A 17,424-nucleotide genomic window follows, 5' to 3' on the forward strand; every position below is an offset into this window, starting at 1 on the left:
TCCAGAATAGGCAAATCTATAGAATAAGATTAGTAGTCGGCTAAATCTCGGAAGGATTAGAGAAAGGAGAAGTTACTGCTAATGCATATGGGGGTTCTTCTGAGGATAGTGAAAATGTTCTAAAACTGATTACGGTGACGGCTGCAGAACTCTGAATATACTCAAATTACTGAACCAAACTTTAAGTGGATGAATTATATGGTATGCTAATACTATCTTAACAATGACACCCAGCCCCTCTCCACATTCTGATTTAAATACAAGTGAGGCCTTGTCATCAATACTTTTTGAAAGTTCCCAAAGTGATTCTGTTAAGCATCCCAAGTGCCTATACCCAAAGCAGGGGCAAGGACGAAAACCACCGATACCTCTTGGGGATCCACCACACAGTAGTGATACAAATATTGATCCATGTAAAGTCCAGTAGTTGCAGATGCATAAAACTGGTTGCAGATGGCATATATCTGTGCACTGTACATAGACCCAGAAGCCTGGGCAGTTGGGTTTACTCCCATTATATAGACAATTGTGGCAATAAACATCATGACGCCCAGGATAGCGCTCAGTATTATGACAGTCAAGTAGTATCTTCTTGTTCTAGATATGTCAGATCGTATTACGCTGGTAACAAATACTACCAATGCAGCAATGAAACAAAAGGCCACCATGGCTAGGAGGAAGCCCTTTGCTGCTCTTGGATCTGTGTAGCCTCCATAGCCATAACCATAGCCATAACCATAGGCATAGCCACTTCCGTAGCTCCCAAAGCCACTGCTGTAAGGGTAGCCTAGACCACCACCCAGTACACCAGTTCCATAGCCTCGATCCCAGGCAAGTGTGGAGGCAACACAGGCAAATATGGCAATGCACATCACGATAACGAGCATAGACAGAATCCGAATGACTCCTGGAGGAGAGGTCCATTTGTAGAAGTGAAGAATTTCATCTTCTGGGTAGAAAGAATACGCCGGCTGAGAGAGCATGGGTCGAATGTGCATGTCTCCACCATAGACATCATTGCTTGGTGCGTAATGATTGGGTTTGCTGAAATGCACATGAAAACACTTTCAAATTAATACTGTTTGGAGGAAGCAGAAAGAACACAGAATGGACATGGAAATAATTTAAACCATCTACTGGCAAAAAACAAAACCAACTTTCAGTACCGCCCCACTACAACAGGACACTTTATGTCCCCCCAAATTCAAATGTCAACATCCTAAGCCCCAATGTGATGGTATTAGAAGGTGGGGCCTAACTAGGTTCCGAGCTGGAGCTCCCATGAATGGGAACAGTGCCTTCACAAAGGAGACCCCAGAGAACCGTCCTGCCCCTTCTACCATGTGAGGATACAAGAAGCGGGCAGTATGCAACCCAGAAGAGAACCTTCTCTAGAACCTGACCACACTGGTACCTTATTATCATGGACTTCCAGCCTCCAGAACTGAGAAATAAATTCATGTTGTTTATATGCTACCCAGTGTGTGGTACTGTGTTATAGCACCCTGAAGCTACTGAGACACCCACTGAAGAGTTAAGGTTTCTGTGTATCAGAATCACCTGGAGGGCTTGTTAAAACATAGATTGTTGGTCCCCAACCCCAGGTTGCTGATTCTGCAAGCCTGGGTTGGACAAATTTCCAGATACTCCTGCTGCTGAAAGTCTGGGAGCCATACATTGAAAATGACTGCTCTAATTTCTACAGAGTAGAGGTTCTCGCATTTTCTCCTATTAGAGTCACCTGGGGAATGTGTATAATCCCCAGCTGGAGCACTCCACACCAGTTAAACTGTAATCCCTCGGGAGGGCACCCAAGCAGTTTAGAACAATGATGTCAACCCCTTGGCTTGTGTGATGTGAGACCAGTGCATTCAGATATGACACCTACAGTGGCCCATCCAGTGTCTCGTCCAATTTCTGGCAGCCTCACTCTCCTGCCTGAGAAAGCAATCTTTCATTTATTCACATGACAGCTATTTACTGGAGCTGCCGGGCTGATGTGTGTGGGGCAGTGTGCTAAGTACTGAGGATACTACAATCAACAGAAGTGCCTCAACCCAGGCCCCCCACAGGTTAGTCTCTTCGAAGGCAGTAAGACATTACATCACCACATGATCTCTAGCTAGTTATGGTAAGAGCTACAAAATAAATCAAATATTCAGTGAGGGCTCATCAGGGTGATGCCTAATTGGATCTTTATCAAAAGAGCTTGCCAACTCTAGTGACTGAATCATAAACATCACTGGAGACACACACTGATGTGTGACACACAGAATCTAAGAAATGTGGGTCCTGGCAGAGCAAAATTCAATTCCTAAACTGACCTCACCCCCTTTTGTTTTTGCCATTATTTTCTTGGTCCACTTCTCTCTTTCCAAAGCAAGACATCTTACAACTGGGTGCTGCCAACCACAAGAATTCAAGGAAATGGAGAAAGTGGAAAAGAACCCTGACAAGCTGGTCTTTGAAAATGTCATGTATGAAAATTCCGTAACTCATTCTTACTTGGTTATTTGGGATGTCTCCCTCTGGAGCTGTCATGAACAATGTAGATCTGGGCATCTTGAACACGTGCCCTCACACACACAAGCACTTCTTTTTCTAAGGTATATATCTAGGAGAATTTTTGAGTCAAATTTTTTTTTTACCTTCAGCTCTATGAGATAATGTCAAAGTGTTTTCCAAAAAAATTATATCACTTTTTTAAAAAAATAATTCTATCATTTAAAATCCCATTGACATTGTAACATTCACAGAAGCATTGTTTATGATAACCTGAAACTGGAAACAGTCCAGATGTTTACCTAGAGGGGGAAGAGGTGACTTAACATATCCATAGGATGGAATGCTACAGAGATGAGCTGTCTAATATGGCAGCCACTAGCCACATGATTTACTGGGGACTTGAAATATAGCTGGTCCAAACTGAGATGTGCTGTTAAGTATAAAATACTTAGTTATCACAGTATAAAAAAAGAAATGTAGGGGTGCCTGGATGGCTCAGTTAAGCATCAGACTCTTGGTTTCAGCTCAGGTCATGACCTCAGGGTCATGGGATCAAGCCCCATGTTGGGCTCTGCACTGAGCAGGGAGCCTGCTTAAGATTCTCTATCCTTCTTCCTCTGCCCTTCCCTCCACCACTCATGCTCCCCCGCCACTAAAAAAAGAAAAAAAAATTTACCACCACCTAGAGAGAACCCTAATATTAACTATGTATTTTGGGTGATAATGATTTCTCAGTGAAGGTTCATCAATTTTAACACATGTACCACTCTGGTGGGGGATACTGATAATGGGGTAGGCAAGGCAGGTATAAGGGCGGGGGCATATGGGAAATCTCTGTACCTTCCTCTCATAGTTTTGTTTTGAATGTAAAACTGCTCTAAAAAATAACGACTACTGGGGTGCCTGGGTGGCTCAGTCGTTACGCGTCTGCCTTCGGCTCAGGTCATGATTCCAGGGTCCTGGGATCAAGTCCCGCATCGGACTCCCTGCTCCTTGGGAGCCTGCTTCTCCCTCTGCCCCTCTCTCTCTCTGTCTCTCATGAATTAATAAATAAAATCTTTTAAAAAAAAATTAAAAAAATATTTAACAAAAAAAAGACTTAAAAAAGGAATGTAAACTACCTCATGAGTCAGTTTATACATGTTGAAATGATACATTAAATATATTAGGTTAAGTGAAATATTAAATATTAAATTATATATTATATAAAATTAATATGATTATTAAATTTGTTTTTAATTCATTAGAAGAAAAAATTACATATATGGTTTACATTTATATTTCCTTTTTTAAAAGTTTTTATTTATTTATTTTAGAGAGAGACAGAGCATGGGGAGAGGGAGGGCAGAAGGAGGAAGCAGACTTCCTGCTGAGCAGGGAACCCAATGTGGGGCTCGATCCCAGGACCCCAAGTTCAGGACCTGAGCTGAAGGGAGAGGCTTAACTGACCAAGGCACCCAGGAGCCCCTCACATTTTATTTCTATAGCACTCCTTTGAAGCAAAAGAAGTTTGATAACAAAGTAAAACTGAAATGTATTGTTTAGGATATATAAAACAGTAAAAAAAAGAAAAGAAAAGAAAATCAAGTGATAACCATATGTAAGGGGCGCCTGGGTGGCTCAGTCATTAATCGTCTGCCTTCAACTCAGGTCATGATCCCAGCGTCCTGGGATCAAGTCCCACATCCGGCTCCCTGCTCCACGGGAAGCCTGCTTTTCCCTCTCTTGCTCCCCCTGCTTGTGTTCCCTCTCTTGCTGTGTCTCTCTCTGTCAAATAAATAAATAAAATCTTTAAAAAAAAAAAAAAAACCATATGGAAGAACAGTGGTTTCCAGGGAAAGGTGGGAACACACGGAAGGACTTGAAGGTGTTCTATTTCTTAACCTACATGATGATTTTGCTTTCTTTTTATTCATTATTTCATACACACGTTCTGTGCCATTGTCTATGTGTGTGTTATATTTCACCAATGTTTACAAAAGCAACCCAAAATAAGTCTCGGGTTCATGGAGCACTACTCAATTACTATATTCTCTAGCATAACTGAAGGACCGTATCATCACGAACAACTGTGTCCCCATAATGTTCAGGTATTAGTCAAGAGGCAATGTAACAGGAGCACAACTCCTACTACAGTTATCAAAGAGCTGAGGCTACAAACTACTTAAAGGAAAAAGACTCTATCAATGTTTGGTAATAAATTTAAAATTTTTCACTGTTAAATTTCCAAATGACTAGTGATGCCAAGAACCCTCAAATTTGCTTCTTATTTTATATAGTGGCAGGAATCACTCTTACAACTGACAATGTGGAAAACATTATGCCAAGCCAAAGAATCAGTCACATAGGACCACATACTGCATGATTACATGTAGAGGAAATGTGCAAAATGGACAAATCCAGAAACAGAAAGATTGGTGATGGCGTAGTATGGGGGGGGCGGGGGGGAGACATGAGGAGTGAGTGCTAATCGGTAGCGGTTTCTTTGGGGAGAGGGTGATGAAAATGTTCTGAAACTGATGTAGTGATGGTTGCACAACTCTGTGAATATGCTAAAACCACTGAACCGTCCATTCTAAATGTGTGAATTGTATGGTGTATGACCTCTATCTCAATAAAAGTATTACTTAAAAAATTAACAATGAGGGGGCGCCTGGGTGGCTCAGTTGGTTGAGCGACTGCCTTCGGCTCGGGTCATGATCCTGGAGTCCCGGGATCAGGTCCCGCGTCGGGCTCCCTGCTCAGTGGGGAGTCTGCTTCTCCCTCTGACCCTCTTCCCTCTCGTGCTCTCTCTCCTTCTCTCTCTCAAATAAATAAGTAAAATCTTTAAAAAAAAATTAACAATGAGGCAGCGTTAGGGTCAGTCACCTAAACAAAGCATTAAATCAGAAGCTTCATACCATTTGTGAAAAAACAAAAATGAATAAATAGACACACAAGTATCAGCCTAGATTATACAGAAGCAAACAACAGCAACAGGTGACAGTAGTTTGCCTCTACAGAGAAACACCAGCATCCTGCAACAGATGAATGGATGAAGAAGATGTGGTGTATATATACACAATGGAGTATTATGCAGCCATCAAAACAAAACAAAACAAAATTAAAATCTTGCCATTTGCAACAACGTGGATGGAACTGGAGGGTATTATGCTGAGCGAAATAAGTCAATCAGAGAAAGACATGTATCATATGTCCTCACTGATATGAGGAATTCTTAATCTCAGGAAACAAACTGAAGGTTGCTGGAGTGGTGGGGGGTGGGAGGGATGGGGTGGCTGGGTGATAGACATTGGGAAGGGTATGTGCTATGGTGAGCGCTGTGAATCGTGTAACACTGATGAGTCACAGACCTGTACCTCTGAAACTAATAATACATTATATGTTAAAAAAAAAAAAAAAAGAGAGAGAGAGAGAGAAACAAGGGAAAAATGAAGGGGTGGAAATCGGAGGGGGAGACGAACCATGAGAAACTAGGGACTCTGCGAAACAAACTGAGGGTTCTGGGGGGGTGGGGGGGATGGGTTAGCCTGGTGATGGGTATTAAAGAGGCCATGTATTGGGGGTGCCTGGGTGGCTCAGTCGTTAAGTGTCTGCCTTTGGCTCAGGTCATGACCCCAGGGTCCTGGGATCAAGCCCTGCATCGGGCTCCCTGCTCTGTGGGAAGCCTGCTTCTCCCTCTCCCACTCCCCCTGCTTGTGTTCCCTCTCTGTGTCTCTCTGTCAAATAAATAAATAAAATCTTAAAAAGAAAAGAAAAGAGGGCACGTATTGAATGGAGCACTGGGTGTTATACGCAAACAATGAATCACGGAACACTACATCAAAAACTAATGATGTATGGTGATTAACATAATAAAATAAAGAAACACCGGTATCCTGGAAGTTAAGCTTCGGGGGGGGGGGGGGGACTCACTTCCAGTTTATACACTTTGTTTTAATCTAAATTTACAAACACACATATTGTTATTTTTAATAGCAAACACTTAACAGATGAAAGTTTCAACTATACGTACTTTTTACACGTGACATGCTTAACAAAAAGAAAAAACCAAAAACTAAAGAATTACTTACAATTCATCAGGTCTATATGGAGGTGGACTTTCAAAAGGCCTCGATGACATGGCTGATGTCAATGATCACCTGATCTTCAGGATGAGCACTGCCCCGCAGCTCCCCCAAAATAAGCCAATCTAAGCAACGTAAGGAAGGTAATGGCATTACTACAAAGCTCAGAGTTTCCTTGCATCACTAAGAAAACTAATGATACCAATCTCAAGTAACTTCACACACCAAGATTATTCCTCTTGTCCTTCTCAATGACATCCTTACACATTGGACCATCAATTCCTTGAGTACAGGAAATCACTGAGCATAGCAACCATTCAGTCTGGTGGTCCTCACAGCCCCAAGCACCCTGCTCTGCACACCACTGACATACAAATACTAACTTTAATGACTAAGTTGTAGTAATAAATATTTCACAAAGATTTTACAGCATAGGTAAAAAATGGTATTTTTCAAAACCACTCCTTCAAAAAACAAGAAATGTAAAAAATAAGAAAATTTCTTAAAATGTGTTTAAGTTTTGGTAACACCATTTTTTTTTAATTTTTATTTTCTTTGACAACAAGCGAGCACACACACAAGTGGTGGGAGGGGCAGAGGGAGAATCTCAAGCAGACTCCCTACTGAGTGCAGAGCCTGATGTGGGGCTCAATCTCATGACCCTGAGATTAAGACCTGAGCCGAAATCAAGAGTCGGATGCTTAACCTGATGAGCCACCCAGGTGCCCCAATGAACCAGTAGTTATTAAGTACTTACACTATACCATGGAAGTCTGTAGAAATACTACAGAAGGTCACACACAAAGAAAAAAACAACTACAACAGGTAGTTATTTAGTTATTAGGGCTGACTACATTATCAAGTGCAGGACAGGGATAAGCAGAGGAGAAAAACCAAGACTTAAAGAAGAAGAGGAAGAAGCTGGGGGTTGGGGTGGGGGGGGGAGAAGAAAGATCACTTGAGCAACATCTACAATCTGAGTATATTAAACTGTATACTATTTTTTCCTTTTCAAATAAAGTATGTGCAAAAAAGGTATTATGTTAGGAAAAGTAAATAAATTCAAACTCTCTAAATTGTGTTCTTTAGAATCAATGGCAACTATCCTCCACATCCTTAAGGACAGTCAATTCCAAATTTCTCAGAATAAAATGTTGCCCAAATGTTTATCACGTAAAACCTCAAAGATGGAAATAAATTGAATGTTAGGAACACCAAGACAATTAGCATGATTTTCCAAACACAGTGAGGGAAGACAACTTATTATTTAAAAATGAAAAAACAAAAAAACTGTTTTACTCAAGTATTAACATACCAAAAAATGCACAAATCCTAAGTGTATAGAGCCCTGGAACTAGCACCCAAATGCACATTTAAATGGGCAACTCAGGCCATTAGCACATTACAGTGTTACGGAAGAGTAAAAGTCCAGACTGGCTTCCTAACTGATGTTCAAAAAAAGAACATTAAAAAAAATGAATTTAAACACTATTAGGGGCACCTGGGTGGCTCAGCCAGTTAAGCAACTGACTCTTGATTTCCATGGCTCAGGATGCGATCTCAGGGTCGTGAGATGGAGCCCCTAGAGAGCCTCCACGCTCAGCACAGGGTCGGCTTGAGATTCTCCCTCTCCATCTGCCCCTCCCCCCCACTCATGAGCGCAAGGGCACGCACTCACTCCCTAATGAATAAATAAATCTTTATTTTTTTTAAAGATTTTATTTGACAGAGAGAGAGCACAAGTAGGCAGAGCGGTAGACAGAGGGAGAGGAAGAAGCAGGCTCCCCGCCAAGGAAGAAGCCTGATACAGGGCTGGATCCCAGGACCCTGAGACCATAACCTAAGCCGAAGGCAGACCCTTACCCAACTGAGCCACCCAGGCGCCTCAATAAATAAATCTTTAAAAAGAGAAAAGATAAACTTAATTTAAACACTATTAAACGTAGGACTCCCGTTCTGAAGCTGAATGTCAAAATACTGACAAACGAACTCTGCCCTTTTATAGCTCCAAGTCACTCATTCAAGACTATGACAAAAATTCCAGGCTCCACATTAGTTTTATAAGTCATCTCTACACCCAACTTGGGGCTTGAACTCACGACCCTGAGATCAAGAGTCACATGATCTACCAACTGAGCCAGCCAGACACCCCTCCATGGTAGTTTTTGGAAATTCTAAATTAATCCAGACTCAGGCTGAAGTTTAAATTTTGTCAAAAATCCAGGGCGCCTGGGTGGCTCAGTTGGTTAAGCTACTGCCTTCGGCTCAGGTCATGATCCTGGAGTCCCAGGATCAAGTCCCACATCGGGCTCCCTGCTCGGCAGGGAGTCTGCTTCTCCCTCTGACCCTATCCCCTCTGATGTGCTCTCTCTCTCTCATTCTCTCTCTCTCAAATAAATAAAATCTTTAAAATAAATAAATAAATAAATAAATTTTGTCAAAAATCCAGACACCAAAATCCCTTTCCAAACTGCTATTTCATGGATTCGGAGTTTAGTTATCATATCCCCTCTAATACCAGAGATTTTATCTTGTGAAGCAAGTAATTTTAGGAAGTTTATCAAGAACAAGGCATGCCATATAAGCTTCATTTCCTTTTTTGAGGTTACCAAACTGGTAGATGAAGCCCTAGAATCTTCAGCACATCCCCGTGCACAGACATTCCTCTGGGACTGAAAAATGAAATCTAAACAGGATAAAAGAACAGTACATTCATGACCCCAAGGTCCCGGGATCGAGTCCTACATTGGGCTCCTTGCTCAGCGGGGAGTCTGCTTCTCCCTCTGCCTGCCCTTCCCCCTGCTTATGCTTGCTTCCTCTCTCTCACAAATAAATAAAAATCTTAAAAAAGAACAGAGAGGGAGGTCGTTTGGTGACCACAGACAAGATGGGCAAGCTTATCCAAATTTGCAGCTGACAAAACACCGGAAAGGATAACCAACCAACCCACCGGCTTCAAGTATATCAAATTCTCTGTGGGGCCAGACTGATGGGCTAAAACAAACCCAGGGGTGCCTGGGTGGCTCAGTCGTTACGTGTCTGCCTTCAGCTTAGGTCATGGATCCCAGGATCCCGGGATCGAGCCCCACATCGGGCTCCCCAGTCTGCGGGAAGCCTGCTTCTCCCCCTCCCACTCTCCCTGCTTGTGTTCCCTGTCTTGTTGTGTCTCTCTCTGTCAAATAAACAAAATCTTTAAAAAAAATAAAAAAATAAACCCCGTGGTTTTAAAAGCTCACTGTGAGTGGACAAATTCTACTACTCTTCCTTGAACCTCACTACCCTCCTATGCCAAAGGGCAGGGGATAAGCCTGACCTCTAGGCTGGAATAATTAAGATAATATATTAAGGAAGATGAGAAAAGCATTCACAGCAAGGTGGTTATCTTGAAAGTGAGACATTCCAGTGTTTAGGCACTTAGATACATTGTATCCATTTTCAAATACTGGTGACATGAATAAATCATTTTATAAAGTCTCGGAGACTCACTTTTTAAAAGTGCATTTCCTTGGTAAGAATTTCAACAAAGTTAAGAAGTTATCCCAAACTTTGGCAGTAGTCACAGACAGGTGCTTCCATCTAGGAATGATACACTTTAAAAATAAACTTCTGCATAACCATGAATCTGTACATCGTGTTCCAATGAGCTGCCTCTCCTGGAGGTGACTGACCATTCAAGAACTAGAAAAACCATGTCTTTAAGACAAATGACTGAAAAAACAGGAAATGTTTGGCCTGGTCAAATCAACATTAGAAGGACCACTACAGCAGCCTTCAAATATCTGCAGAGCTGTCTTTGTAATGCTAGAAACCATTCTTTGAAGAAAAGATACCACAGGATCAGATTTCATGTCAATGTTAGGAAGCCTCTCCCTTACCCTGACTCCACACACCCTTCAAAAATAACAAATAACAATTTTTATCTGAAGCCGTGTATGCAAAGCTTAAGTTGTTTGATATTCTGGGGAGACTGGACTGAAGGAACTGTAATATTAGTCTCCTTCAAGTCAGTCTGGAACTGTGCCTTCAGGTCACAGCCAAAGACAAAAAAGGACCAAGAACAGACTATTACCCAACCCCCTGCAGGGCAATATTAACATTATCTGCTCAATAAATGTATGTTGAGTGAAGGACAAAATAAAACGAATGGAGAGGATACAGGATCCGGCCTAAGGGGCTCAGTGGCCACGGTCACAGAGCCTGACCAAAGCAAGTGAAAGGGAACCAAGTCAAACAGCTGAGAGTCAGGAGCATAAGGGAAAAGATTGATTGACGTTAAAATATACAAAAAGTTCTCCCCTTAGGTTTACTGGCCAAAGCTGTCCTAATAAAAATCTAAGCTAAGGGCGCCTGGGTGGCTCAGTCGGTTGAGCGTCTGCCTTCGGCTCAGGTCATGATCCCAGGGTCCTGGGATCGAGCCCCACATCGGGCTCTCTGCTCGGCGGGAAGCCTGCTTCTCCCTCTCCCACTCCCCCTGCTTGTGTTCCTGCTCTTGCTATCTCTCTGTCAAATAAATAAATAAAATCTTTTAAAAAAAAAAAATCTAAGCTAAAGAAGAAAAGCCTGAAAATACTATGCCCCTGAATAATTCCTTAAAGCAACTGTCAGTAAGTAAAAGATAAATTTTATCATATTTAAGGAGAGCCTATTCCTTTTCAATCACATGCAGCAATAGTTAATTTGCCTTTAAGAAGTTTTTAAAAGTTGTGGCTGGTACTAAATGTTTCTATTTATTTTTTGGCACATAATTAGTAAGTTGTCTAAAATTTTAAAATTAGACAGATTTTGCAATAGACAATGGGCTCTGTATCCGAAAATGCATTTCAAATAAGCTTTCCAGATGATTCTTAAGCACACCATGTATTTCCAGCAGTATCACTGCCTAGATTGAAGGCGTCAATCCCAGGAGGGCCTTGATCTTGGTATTTTCTATCTATAATGGGCAAGAACCAGCTGTTCTGCCTCAAATATCCCCTCCTCAGAGGTGCCCTCCAGGTCACCCATCCACCAAAACTGTTGTATTTTCAGAGCAAATTCCTCCCACTAATTATTTTTTATTTTTTAACTTTTTAAACTGCCACAATCTCCATCCCAACTGGAATACCAGCTTTACAAGCACCTAGATGTCTGTTTTGACCATCACTCTTCCGCCTGATCCCTGATACAAAGTGATGATCAATCAACATTTGATTTATAAAACCAACAACCCATATTACAGTTGGGATTTCAATACAGCTGTGAATGTCTTTAAGTTCCTCACAATGCTAGCACTCAGTAAATATAATCCTTTACCTTCAACCGAATTAGTTAAGTGCTTACAATCTGAAGGAGAGAAGAGAGTCAAACACCAGCCATATGGACATCATTTGTTATCTTGTTGAAAAGCAGAATTCCAGGCCCCTCATCTGACCAATGAACACGAATCTATCTTAATAAGATCCCCAGGTGATTCATACCACAGTCAAGATTAGGAACCATGGGGTTAGGGGACAGCTGCAAGCCTAGAGGCTAAAACAAAAGCTGTAACAAAAATCCTCAGGGTCGGGGCACCTGGGTGGCTCAGGCGTCTGCCTTCGGCTAAGGTCATGATCCCAAGGTCCTGGGATCGAATTGCATGGGGGGGGGGGGGGGGTCCCTGCTCAGCGGGAAGCCTGCTTCTCCCTCTCCCACTCCCCCTGCTTGTGTTCCCTCTCTCACTGTCTCTGTCAAATAGATAAATAAAATCTTAAAAAAAAAAAATCCTCAGGGTCTTTTTACCCCAGTATTTCCATTAAATAATAACCTGGATGAAAAAAAGCCCGCTAAGGACTCTAATCAAGTAAGCCTTAAAATGCAACTTAAGAAAACTCCCCGTCTGGCAGGCTCGTGGGCAGGTCAAAGATTTTATAGCAGTTAATTTGTGTGGTCAAAAATAATCTCTTGTAATTTTGAAAGGGCAATAATTCCAACATTATCTTTAAAAAAAAACAGGAAGTTTACCTTCACATCAAACAAGATGTGGAAAGATTCTATGAGACCAGAGCGACTAGTCAAACGTAGAGTGTTCCAGAAAAACCCCAAATCCTTCTGGTGCTGGAACATCAAGGCCTGCTGCTTTTCTGGTATACCCGCCCCGATTAGCCGAAGCAGTTTTCAAGCCACACCTTTTGTAATGTTTCCCCTACCGGTGTTTTACCTTTAAAACGGAGTTCTAAGATCTACCTTTTAGAGTTGTCAATATCACCAAATGATACAAGGTAACAAACTCTTTTAGCACACTGGCTCTTAGTTAGGAGGCACTGCCCATCATTTCCCTAAACAGCCCGGAAGCTGCACAAATCTCGCCATCCTCCTCTCCATCACTTAACCAAGGCGGCACCTAATAACTAAATAAATGCAAAAAACTACTCAAAAGTGTTGCTTTGAGGAGATACCTACTACCGTGGCTCCACCATTTGCAATGTCTATTTTAAAATACCATAAAGAGCAAATAAAGTTTCATCTGTACCGTGCAAGAGCAACACTGCGGTATTGGTAATGGGTAGCTTGAGACGTCTACCTCCATCTAGAAAGGACTAGTTTTCAGTTACACCAAGCATTACCAGAAGTGCCTTAACGGAAAGGTTTCTCTTTTCCAGGGATCCCAATAATACACCTATTGTGCGTGAGGGCCACACACTAACCTGGAAGGCTGCCTCTTCCCCGCCCCGGGTCATTTCCCAAGTTGGCAGTTTGCCCAGTCAGCCCCAGGGCCGGCCTGAGGATGCCGTGGCTTCTCGTGGTTATCGCTTCACCTGGGACACAGGGGCTCGGAATTGCTCTTCCACCCCCAAGGAGCAGAGGCCATTTTGGCCCCTCAAGCCCGCTCTCCCCGCACACTTCCTCCGACGCAGGCAACATGTCGGCTGGCCGCGCGCGGACCGGCCCTTCCTCGTAGGTGTCTAAGCCCCGCGGCAGGTCCGCGTCCGTGAGCCCCGGCCGGTGCGCGCCAGCGCGCGCCCAGCTGGGACTGCCCGGAGGCAGGTCCGCCCACCTGGCGGCGGCCTTTGGGTCACGGGTGAGGATCCGAAGCGTGAGCAGCTTCCCTCGAAATACAGCCTCACTCGAAATTAAATCCCCGCCCCCAGGCTTAAATTGACGCGGGCTCGCACAACTCCCACTAACTGGATGCCAACGAGCCGACCGGCCCACCCCAGGGCTCTAGCAATATTTCCCGGATTAAACCGGCCCCCGCTCTCCCCCGCCCGCGATACCCGAGGGGTGGGTGGGGCGGAATCGATAAGGTCCTCCCCCAGCCCCGGGATCCCAGCCGCCCTGGCCAGCGAGCGCCCCCCGACCCCGGCTCCAGCCCTCAGGCTAAGGACCCTGGAGGAGCCGGGCGTGCGCCCCTCTTCCTGAGGACCTGCCAGCATTACAGTCCGGAGAGCTGAGCACTGGGCTCGCCCGGTTCGAGAACCGCCCGCCCCCCATCAAAGCGACAAGGTGCCCGCGCCGCCGGGACACAGGGAGCTATAAGCGTTTCCGCCGACGGAGCTGATCGGCGGCTCCAAGTGGCCCTTCGCCGAGGCAGCCTCCAAGTTAGACCAGCGCTGCTCCCCCAGCGGACTCGCTCCCTTCCCACTCCCGCCAGTCCCAGCCCAGAGCGAAACCGCCACCGAAACTAGCGCCGGGCGTCCTCCCCCCGCGCCTCCCCTACAGCACCGGAGCCACGATCCCGCGCGGGGACTCTGAGGCTACCGTGCGCCCCCAGCGCCGCGCCCAACTCTCACCTACTCACTGCAGCCCCGCCCGACCCACCAAGGACCGCGGGAGCCAAAGAACGCGCTTACTTGGCGAGCGCACCTGACGCTGTGCGGGCCGCCCGCACGCAGCCAGCGACTAGCCGAGGAATTCAGTCCTCTTCCACTCCTCCTTCTCCTCCTCCTTACCCCACCCCGGCCGTCCTGCCCCCGGGCATGCGCACCAACGCCAGGCCGGTGCTGGACGTTCGCTGTCCCGCGCGAGAGCAGCTCACCTGTTGCACCGGCGCGGGCCCTGGGGTGCTCTGGCTAGCTTTCCCTGGAGTCCCGCCGCCTCCTGCAGGGGAAGGAGAAACTGGCGGGGGGTGGACGCTGGCGAGGAAGCGTGTTGCAGTCGTCTCCGCCCTCAGTGACCCATTCACCTGAAACTCGGAAGGGAGGGGGAAGGGAGCGGTGGAGCAGGAGGCGGGAGGAACCAGCCCTTCTCCGCACACCCTCGCGGCGATCCCAATTAAAGCAACAGCGCAGCTCTGGGGGCCGAGCGTAGAGGAACCGCCCCGGCTCCCCGAAGGTGCAGGCGGCCCTGGACCGCGCTCTGGCGCGCTCCGAGCTCCGTGGGCTTTGGGTAGAACAGAGGAGTATTTGGCCACGCGGCCAAGGGAGGTCTGGAGAGGACTGTTTGAAGGGGGTCCAAGGGTGCTCAGCCCTCTGACACGAAAGGCCCGCCTTACTCAACACTTTCCTGCTCAGAAAATTTTGTGACGATTTTGTTGGAAAGGGGCGCCTGGGTGGCTCAGTCGTTAAGCGTCTGCCTTCGGCTCAGGTCATGATGCCGGGGTCCTGGGATCGAGCCCCGCATCGGGCTCCCTGCTCCGCGGGAAGCCTGCTTCTCCCTCTCCCACTCCCCCTGCTTGTGTTCCCTCTCTTGCTGTCTCTCTCTCTCTCTCTGTAAAATAAATAGAAATTTAAAAAAAAAAGATTTTGTTGGAAAGAAGCAGCCAGAAGTGGGAGATCTCAAAAGTCATTCGTGGGGCGCCTGGGTGGCTCAGTTAAGCGGCTGCCTTCGCTCAGGTCATAATTCCAGCGAGCACCGCATCGGGCACCCCACACGGCGGGAAGCCTGCTTCTCTCTCCCACTCCCCCTGCTTGTGTTCCCACTCTCGTTGTGTCTCTGTCGAATGAATGAATGAATGAATGAATGAATGAATGAATAAAAATCATTCGTAAGTTAAGGAACTGTTTCTGAATCTCTGGAGCCAGACAAAAGACCATTACTCAGAGTAGTTAGATGAAGGTGAAGGATGATAGATACTGTTGGTAAATTTGCCATGAAAAGAAAGTTCATACTGTAGTATACATTATGACCAACTCAAGGTCCTTTGCCCCCCCCAAGGGATTTAAACTATTTTAATATTCTCTTGGCTTAGAAAAAAAAAGCCCTAGTTCTGTGTGCTATGCTCTATTTCTTGATCTGGAGGCTGGTTCCATAGGAGTGTTCACTCAGGAAAATTCATAATCTAACACGTAGCATTGTGTATCCTTTTATATATGCATGTAGTAGATCAATATATTTTTTAAATTGTACTCCAAATTCCTCAAAATTTAAAAATAACTACCCTATTATCCAGGATTTACACTACTAGGTATTTATCCACAGGATATAAAAATACAGATCCAAAGGGATACATGCCCCCAATGTTATAGCAGCATTATCAACAATAGCCAAACTATGGAAAGAGCCCAAATGTCCATCAACTGATGAATGGATAAAGATGGGGTGTGTGTGTGTGTGTGATGGACTATTACTCAGCCATTACAAAGAATGAAATCTTGCCATTGGATGGAGCTAGAGTGTATTATGCTAAGTGAAATAAGTCATTCAGAGAAAGACAAATACCATAAATCTCACTCATCTGTGGAATATAAGAAAGAAAATAGATAAACATATGGGAAGGGGGGAAAGAAAAAAAGAAGAGAGGGAAACAAGCCATAAGAGACTCTTACTGATAGAGAACAAACAGGGATGATGGAGGGAGGTGGGTGGGGGATGCGCTAGATGCGTGATGAGTATTAAGGAGGGCACTTGTGATGAGCACTGGGTGTTGTATGTAAGTGATGAATCACTGAATTCTACTCCAGAAACCAATATTGCACTGTATGTTAACTACCTAAAATTTAAATTAAAAATTTTTTAAAATTGTACTCCAGAATGTTGCAATTTTAGTTCTTGCAATTTAACTATCTGCATTAAAGGCTAGAATTTCAGTTTCCTGCTCTATGTTGTGTTCCAATCTGGAATGTCGGCATTGCTAATTAATTTTTGTCCAATCCCACCCATTTCTCTGCCTTTAATTACATGGTTAGAGATGTGACTCTCCCATACATTAGATCTTTAGGCACAATTCAATGCTTAAGGAAGTAAAAGCATTATATAAATATAAGGTGTTTGAAACGATGACAGCCTTAATGGGTAGTTAATCTAATTGTGTGTGTGTGTGTGTGTGTGTAAATCTTTGCTACAATTATTTTAGCATGACCCTGTAGTTTTTGAATGATGCAGTTTAAATTGGTGTTCTTAACACTGGGGAAGTCAGGTTAATCCTCTTAATGTTCGCTGTCAGATTACTGAAATCTCCAAACATTCCATTCAGTTTATAATTAAACAAGGGAACGTTTCCTAATACTCTCAGACTTTTAAACACACATCTATTATTTTATAGTGTACTTTGATATGTTCTGAAGAGAACTTAGTTTTCTTCCACTTTTTAAAAATTGAAATATATTTCATATACCATAAAATTCACCCTGAATTTTAAAACATGCAGACAAGTCAGTGGTTTTTCTTACATTCTCAAGGTTGTACAATTACCACCACTAACTCCAGAAATCTTGTGTCCATTAGCAGTCACTCCCCATTGCCTCTTGCCTCCAGACCCTGGCAACCACTACCCTACTTTCTGTCTCAATTTGCCCATTCTGGACATTTTACATGAATGGATAATACAATATGTGGCCTTTTGTGTCTGTCTAAGAATAGCATAATGTTTTCAAGGTTCGGTCATGTCGTGGTAACTGCCAGTACTCCATTCCTTTTTTCTTTTTTTTAAGATTTTATTTATTTATTTGACAGAGAGAGA

At 44.2% G+C, this 17,424-nt stretch overlaps 1 protein-coding gene across 7 annotated transcripts in view; it reads right to left on the minus strand.

The window, feature by feature from the left end:
* Window positions 1-14,707, minus strand: part of OCLN (occludin) — a 56,019-nt gene extending 41,312 nt beyond the window's left edge. For 2 of the 7 annotated variants that reach the window (XM_073905370.1, XM_025892829.2), the window contains exons 1-3: window positions 14,378-14,512; window positions 6,579-6,697; window positions 369-1,044 (exon numbers count right to left, since the gene is read on the minus strand). In XM_073905370.1, coding sequence (XP_073761471.1) covers window positions 369-1,044; window positions 6,579-6,628 — 726 coding nt within the window. In that variant the 5' untranslated portion in view covers window positions 6,629-6,697; window positions 14,378-14,512. Of the gene's footprint in view, window positions 1-368; window positions 1,045-2,505; window positions 2,615-6,578; window positions 6,698-13,231; window positions 13,584-14,317; window positions 14,513-14,562 lie in introns of those variants that run through there. The other 5 variants (XM_025892828.2, XM_025892830.2, XM_025892827.2 and 2 more) reach the window with 5 other exon arrangements.
* Between the last annotated feature and the right edge of the window lie 2,717 nt (window positions 14,708-17,424).

This window comes from Callorhinus ursinus, unplaced genomic scaffold, assembly GCF_003265705.2.
Source record: "Callorhinus ursinus isolate GAN/ISIS: 27379988/994484 unplaced genomic scaffold, GSC_fseal_2.0 scaffold23, whole genome shotgun sequence".
Classification (NCBI taxonomy): domain Eukaryota; kingdom Metazoa; phylum Chordata; class Mammalia; order Carnivora; family Otariidae; genus Callorhinus; species Callorhinus ursinus.